This window comes from Theobroma umbraticum, unplaced genomic scaffold (assembly GCF_002168275.2).
Source record: "Theobroma umbraticum cultivar Fairchild unplaced genomic scaffold, ASM216827v3 scaffold_12.1, whole genome shotgun sequence".
NCBI lineage: Eukaryota > Viridiplantae > Streptophyta > Magnoliopsida > Malvales > Malvaceae > Theobroma > Theobroma umbraticum.
The window spans coordinates 2,421,122-2,428,560 of record NW_018397269.1 but is presented as its reverse complement, the minus strand read 5'-3'; the positions used below and the strand labels follow the sequence as shown (position 1 = coordinate 2,428,560).

The window sequence follows — 7,439 nt, the reverse complement described above, 5'->3', positions numbered from 1 at the left end:
GAGGTTCAATCCGCACTTCCACCAGACTTTTCTAGTCCGAGCACTAATTCATAGGCAAATTTTGGACAAATTTCTTATAATTTTTAAAATTTATTTGTCTATATACGGCTCTTGCATGCCACTACTGTGATAGTTGAAATACAGTTGAGCATACCTTCGAGGATATACATGGAATAGCCGCAATATTTCTAAGGGTATATGGTATTGTTTTCTAATGCATTAGCCATCTGTGATGGTTTTCTGACTTGATAAAAAAGAGTATCCTGCTAAGCTCTGTCTTCTTTCACTTTGTCTTCTTCAAAGAGGAAGGCATATCAGTTTAACTGTCCCCAGGACCAAAACTGGAAGACTCTTTCAATTTTCCAAGGTCCATCCTAAGCCGGCTATATTGTTTATCTCAAACAACCTATACGTGATAGGAACGCCTAAGCAGACTACGCATCATCTAGGAAACACTTCAACAATCAAACGTACGAGGCAATCAAGTTTCAAGTAGGAGAAACTCAGTTAACAGCAAAAGAACGAATTCAATTTATAACAAATATCAAACCCTAAGTAGCTAAAACTTCAACTACTGCCTCGCCAACTAAATGAAAATGGGCACCATGACAGGATCTTTAGGACGTATTGTTACACATAGCTCAAAACAAATGAATGATTCAAGGATTATATCACTGATTTTATTTGCCATCATTTCATCCCTCCACTGGGATTTAGCTAATTACAAATTATTGGTTTTGGGATTCAGCATCCACAATCTAATGAAACAGAGAAATATCGGAAACTAGCCTGTCTTCCTTGACCAAGCTTAAATATTTGCTTGAACAGACCAACTTGTTCCTTTGTCCTTTCGGTTTTTCTATGCTCACCTACAAAAACAATATTCCTGTCATTTCATGCCATACAACAAGATAACCAAAGGAGCATGACTAGCACAATCGCACATCTCCTACATCACGACAGGATTACGCTTAAAATAAGCATGCATCGAGAACCTACAAGCCCGCACCATACATAAACTGAAACATAATCAAGGAATGAGACATGTTGCGGCACTTTTTTCCTTTCACTTTTTAGCTTTCATTTATTTATCACATGTTAAAAATTCAGTCCACTTCATCAAGAATTGGCCCATTCAAAATGTCAAGTTCCAAGATCAGATCCGTGGAAACTATTACACATCTGATACAAGGCTTCTAACAGGATCAAACAAATCTAGGTCTTCTACCGGCTATTATCTAAATGTCATCTATTGATTGTCCTCCAGATTTTCCTTAAAAATGTCTACAAAAGAATAGTTGAGTTCACACAACAAATGTCCCTTCACCGTTACAATACTTTAATGCTAGAGTCTCCCCATTGAAACCCAAGAGAAAGGGAGATAATCAATTTCAAGAATGTCATCCCCCAGAAAAACATCTCTTCAAAGATCAAGAATACAACAAAAAACAATATCATCTGTTTTTGATTTTAATCACAACACATAATAAACAAATCAATTGTAGCCACAAACCAGACACAGATAGGAGATTGTACTATCCTCAAATTAGTTTTGGAAATATCACCCAAAATAAAAACCCCAACGTAGAAAAACAGTACATATGAGCATTCAAGAAAAGAACATATATCGTGAAAAGAATAACAAATATGTGATGTGGCTTCTGAAATAAATCATGATTGCTAAATGTCCCAATATAATTCTATCAAGATTTATTTAACTAAATATCCCCTACAAACAGTTCATACCTACAGTGTACTAAGGAGAAAGGAGAAAGAACCATGTACCATTACCAACATTTATGATGGGGGCTCAAGAAGAGCCCAACAGCTCAGGCTTCTGTATCCAATACTGCTGAAACCTCTGCTTGGCATACTCCTTGTAGTCAAAGTCAATTTCATTCACATGTTCCTGAGGAGGATATATGGTACAATATCATACAAGCAAGCTCAGAAAGAAGGAAATTGCAAGCCGATGCCATTATCTAATGGCATCTCTTCCCTCCCTCACAATCAAGCACAAGTTGAAGCATCTATATTGTTGGTCCCTCTTGGGTCAATGACTACATTTACCAAGAAAAAATTATCTTTTCAATTTTATAAGAGGGAGAGGGAGAGAGAGAGGGATTTAGGCAGGTAGAAGGTAGATTAGGAGCTTATTAAATTTCAAACTAGAAGGAAGATTTGACATTTAAACCTCTAACAACTTCAAGTATAGCCTGTTTATGGCAGGTTCCATGTGCTCAGCTCGACAAAATTCATAATAGCATAATTGCAAAGACAGAGAGAGAACTGGAAGATGTAAGACTGGACGCAAAGAGAGAAAAGCTGTACTGGTGAAGAAATGAATAAACTTAAAAAAGGTTAATTGTAAAAATTTGCACTACCACTATCCCAATTTTGAATGCCCTCTTCAAAACAATAAAGGATCTAATAGACTTGTAATAATTTATTAAAACTTTCATTATTTAATTTAAAGAAATTTAGTTAGTAAAAAGTATAAACCTAGATAGCAGCCACTCAAATACTATCGTGAGAGGGCCCATAACAAGGTCAAAATTGCTCAGCCCTCTATCTCATCATCAAATGATTTGAAAATGGTAATGTTATAATAATGGAGCCAACATGAGAGGGTGGAAATTACTGATATTATTCCCCATAAGCCCCAAGTGAGATGACTTGCTAGAGTAAACTGCTCAACATCTTTAAGCAGCTGGTCCACTTCAGTGTCTCGAGGTTCCTCACCTGCCATAAAAGACAGATAATATCATGGGATGCTGACAATAGAAAAAATTCAGAGATATATAGTCAGTTGAAGTTCAATGACCTAAATTGAAACACATTATATCGGTTCTACAACTGCATTAACTTTTTTTAAAAAAATCTGTTATACTAGTCCTTGACAAGTGTAGAAAGGGGAAAAGACCTTATACCACTTTACAAAACATAAACTAAATTGGATGCAGAATTCAACAACTATAGATGGCTACACACAAATGCAGCTAGGCTATTCAATCTTGCAGAAGACTAAGATAGGAATTTTAAAAAATGGTGGGCTGATTGTCCTCCATGTACAAGGAGTACTACTCTTTAGATTTTACTTTTACAAGAGTGTGCCTACATATGATATCTATAAAAGAGCTATTCAAACCAGCCACCATTTGAACAATGGAAAACTCACACAATATCTTACATGCAATAAACAAATACCTGAAGAGTTCAGGTATATACGCAGAAATCTTAAGCGCTCTCCCCAACCTATACAAGCCATGCCAAGAAATTCTTATCATTCAGGGAATAAAAAGCAATTTTTCTTTCAAAGGAAAAATGATATCAAAAGGTTTACCTGGATATTTACTATAATCCATAATATGGGGCGTTTCTGTATGGTAGTCAGCAGCCATCTCACAAAAGTGGTTTGCAATATCATAGGCAACAGGATTGTAACTTGCATACTCGTAATCCTATAAAAGCAGGCAGCCAATCAGCCTCCAAAGAACTGAAATTAGATATTTGGCATTTTGAAAAAAAATGGTTACAGAGAAAAGACAGCATATTCAAGATCATAAGAAATTTCTATTAATCACTAATTAATTAGATATCTTTCTGCAGGATTAGTTACAGGCAAGCACAACATACCCTCTGCATGCATAAATAAGGCCTTAGTCAACAACATTCATTATCAAGCTTAATATAATTCATGATCATATATTAAGCAAACACAAATTCTAAAGTTAAATATGATTCAATTTTAAAAGGACACTATGAGATACATGACTGCATTTCTTTTTTTGCTAATGTTCAATATTGAAGAAAGTTAGCAACTTTAAAAGTAAAAGCGTACAAGACAGCCCACAGCCAAAATCATGGAAAGAAACTTCGTCAAGGTGTGACTTAGAGAACTCAAATGATCACATTAAAAAGCTCAAAACTTAGCAAACAAAGCATTTAAATTATATGATGAATTAACCATAGTTTAATACACGTCTACAATAGTCAAACGCAAATATTCTTCGAAGACAGATAATCTTGTGGGCTTCCCACAGGATTAAAAGTTGTGGTCTTAATAGAAATACAATTTAGGTAAGTCATATTCTTCGAAGACAGATAATCTTGTGGGCTTCCCACAGGATTAAAAGTTGTGGTCTTAATAGAAATACAATTTAGGTAAGTCATAAACCTAGTTCCATATTAAGGAATAAAAATAAGGAAATGATATGTGGAAGTTCCCTCTGGTGCTATACCTGATATATTTATCTTCATCAAACCTCAGTCAATGAGAAATCCATGAGATCACAAGACACCCATCAAGGTCCTAGATGTCATTCAACCAGGCAGAATCACAACTCTACTTGGACACCATGCAGACATTATCAAATGCATAATATGAGAACAAAGATGCTGTAGACACATTCATACATAAAGAGTGATACTGCTAATATGATAAAAAAAAAGGACTACATGAATGCATCAATTTGTTCTATCTTGGGCCAACTTGCTCCCAAACAGGCAACGACAGGGTTCAGGAATTAGGAACTAAGAATATCACTAATGCAACCACATGAACAACTAACAATTTTACTACTACTAGCACAGCTGTTAGTCTTTAGCTATTGTTTGATTTCGAGCCTAATACCCAGCTTGGTCAAAGGATTAACTGTTGTCCTCCCATCTGCAAAATGCAATTCATAACCTGGCCTACAACTCCACCTTGTCTAGAACTTTCCTACTAATTAGGAGCTATGCAAAATTACTGTGAGAAAATCATATATTAAGCAATCCAGTTTGAGAGAAACTCACAATAATGGTTATTGATTTAGTCTCTTCGTCGATCATAATGTTACCATATTGTAAATCATTGTGGCAGAAACCTATGTGTTGATGGCACCCTGAGAGTTTCTTTTCTAACATTGAGATTTCCTCCTCAATAACTTCCAAGCGAAAGGCTTTAGCTTCTTCCAGAGGGCAGACTCTCTTGGCCGCATTTAGCCAGTTTCTAAAACATTGAGATGTACTTTATTTATCCAATGGTAAAAACTTACAAACTAATAAATTAGGCGATAGATATGGCCTCCATAATATTTAGCAAATTCACAAAGAAATATTAAACGTACTGCAATCTATCCCATAGCCAAACTTTCTTTGGACCAGGCATATCTAGTTCATGGAACTCCCTCAATTTAGCTGCTATTAGAGCTGATACATTTGGATCACACAAATCAGATGCTGATAGAGTCTGAAAGTCAATATGCAAGAAAGCAAATATCAGTACACATTTGACAATTCTGATGACTAAATGAGTAAATGATCCCTCCAGGCTGTCGAGAAGAGAGAAAGTATCTATTAATTACAATTGTTAATGGAAAAAAAAAACAAAAGACAAAGAAGTGATTCGCATTGTAATCCTAAATCTTGATGTTTTTAAAGCAAAACACCATACAAACATGAACAAGTAATGTCCTTAGTAGATATAGATGACTAAAAGTCATTTAAAAGATCATCTATCTTAATGATGGTGATGATATGTTGCAAGTCAATCTCATAACGGAGGTGGACGGGCAGTGAATCACTGTGTAAATCCAATACTACAATGTAAAATAGTTAAACTAGCAGCTTGAAGCCCTTCATGCGCATAGTCATTTTAAACAGAATAAATATCGCTTCATGTTCATATCTAAAATAAAGAATATGAGAGAAGGGATGGGAGGGAGCAAATTCAAAAGTACCCGTGCACGGATGAACTCTTCAATTCGCCCATTTGGGAACCGTCCAAGCAAGCGAGGTCCTTGCCCATGTTTCGACATAAACTCAAAAGTACGGATCTCATTATCCCGGTCAAAGAACACCTCCACACCCTCACCATAAATCCTAACTAAAACCTTTCGTGACACTTCACCTGTCCTGGTTGGCCATTTTATTTGGAAGACCTGATTGGTCATCGCACCTTTAAGAGGGATCACCTGCAAAGCTTTTGAGTCCACCACATCATCCCAATCAGAAGCCAACAATTGTAGAGCATCCTTTACTTCCCGTGGCAACCTGTTCTCTTTATTAGTTGAGGCACCCATAACAACAAACCCACGAAATCTTCACAAAAACTACGCTCAAATTTATTGATGAAATCAAATTTATCACCAAGGAAATAACAAGCCTGGAGAGTAAAAAAAATCAAACATCAAAAATTAAAAAAATCAATACATACATAATTACAGATTCACGTTATGATAATGCAAATTCAAGAACAAGAATTGTATTGCATGACTATAACCAGTATGAAGGAGGTCTACAAACAATAACAGCAGCTCAAAATTACCCAAAACTCACAATAATTGCAAGGAATTCAAAAAATTCACCATTAATAAGAAAATGATCCTAACAAGTATAGTATAAACCAATATCATTGTTGAATATAACAGGCAGACGAGAGAAACAATCCAAGAAAACAAGTAGTTAACAGACCGCAGGACACAATTAAGGTGATTGAAAACTAAGAAAGGCCAATAAATTGCAAGTTTAAAGCACGATTTAGATACGAAAGCAAGCATGAATTACACATTAAAAATACAATGTTTTCTTGCATAACCAAATGCATAATCACAATTGTTTATATGATTTTTCTTTTTATCATTTCCTTTCGCACAAAATGGATAGTCATCAAGCGATAGAGAAATTGAGAGAAAATATGAAAAAAAAAAGCAAAAAAGAAAAACAGATTGAATTATAAGAATGTTATGATTATTCAATTGTAAAATATTTTAATTAATTACAATCGTAAATCTTGAAAATAAACCAATTAAACATATTGACAAGTCAGAATTCAAAGGATTTATCCAAAACAAATAAACAAATAAATTCAATCTAAGAATAAGAAGAGAAGAAATAAACGCAGCGAAATCGATGCTCACCTGAACCAATAAAACGAAAGAATTATTCCCTATGAATGGGAAGAAGTTGATTTTCTGATCTTATGGGGAACCGTAGGGAACCGGTCGGAAGAGATTTGAGTTGGACGGAAAACGAATCGAGGCCGTTGGATTTTCTGGAGATGTATTTCTGTTGTTTTTCGATTTATGAGGCGCTTTTCTGCTTTGAATTATTTATTTATTTAAAAACAATCCATCTGTCCCCTGGATTTGAGCGAATCTATCTGGAAAAGTGACTTGTGTTACAAACTTAGTGGGCGTTCAGGTGCTAAATTTAGAATAGTTTTAAATTATTTTAAATTTTGTGAAAAAATATAATCATTCGAGTTATTTTAAATATAAATCATTTTTTATCAATTTTTTAACAAATTTAAATGCAATCTAATTTTTTTAGATTTGAGTTTTTAATTTTTTTAATCAATCTAAATATTGTCAGGATTGCAACTGTTTATTACAAGTATATTGCCCTTATTACTATTACATGCATGTTCGAATAAAATATACCTATGTATCAATGTC

The 7,439-nt window shown here is 34.7% G+C and overlaps 2 protein-coding genes across 3 annotated transcripts in view; both read right to left on the bottom strand.

The window, feature by feature from the left end:
• LOC110426042 (receptor-like protein 54) overlaps positions 1-170 on the bottom strand; it is a 1,553-nt gene extending 1,383 nt beyond the window's left edge. Inside the window, exon 1 of the mRNA XM_089785224.1 lies at positions 155-170. Coding sequence (XP_089641350.1) covers positions 155-170 — 16 coding nt within the window. The remainder of the gene's footprint in view (positions 1-154) is intronic.
• Positions 171-507: 337 nt separating this feature from the next.
• LOC110425683 (putative choline kinase 2) lies at positions 508-7,170 on the bottom strand. 2 transcript variants are annotated; one of them, XM_021440623.1, is made up of 9 exons: positions 6,903-7,170; positions 5,724-6,148; positions 5,112-5,233; positions 4,798-4,993; positions 3,344-3,461; positions 3,208-3,255; positions 2,642-2,742; positions 1,786-1,909; positions 508-869 (listed from the first exon to the last, which is right to left on the bottom strand). In XM_021440623.1, exons 2-8 carry the CDS (start codon positions 6,063-6,065, stop codon positions 1,811-1,813), a joined length of 1,026 nt encoding a protein of 341 aa, XP_021296298.1. In that variant the 5' UTR covers positions 6,066-6,148; positions 6,903-7,170; the 3' UTR covers positions 508-869; positions 1,786-1,810. The 2 variants fall into 2 exon arrangements, with proteins under 2 accessions (XP_021296298.1, XP_021296299.1); XM_021440624.1 differs by having other exon boundaries at positions 1,792-1,909.
• Between the last annotated feature and the right edge of the window lie 269 nt (positions 7,171-7,439).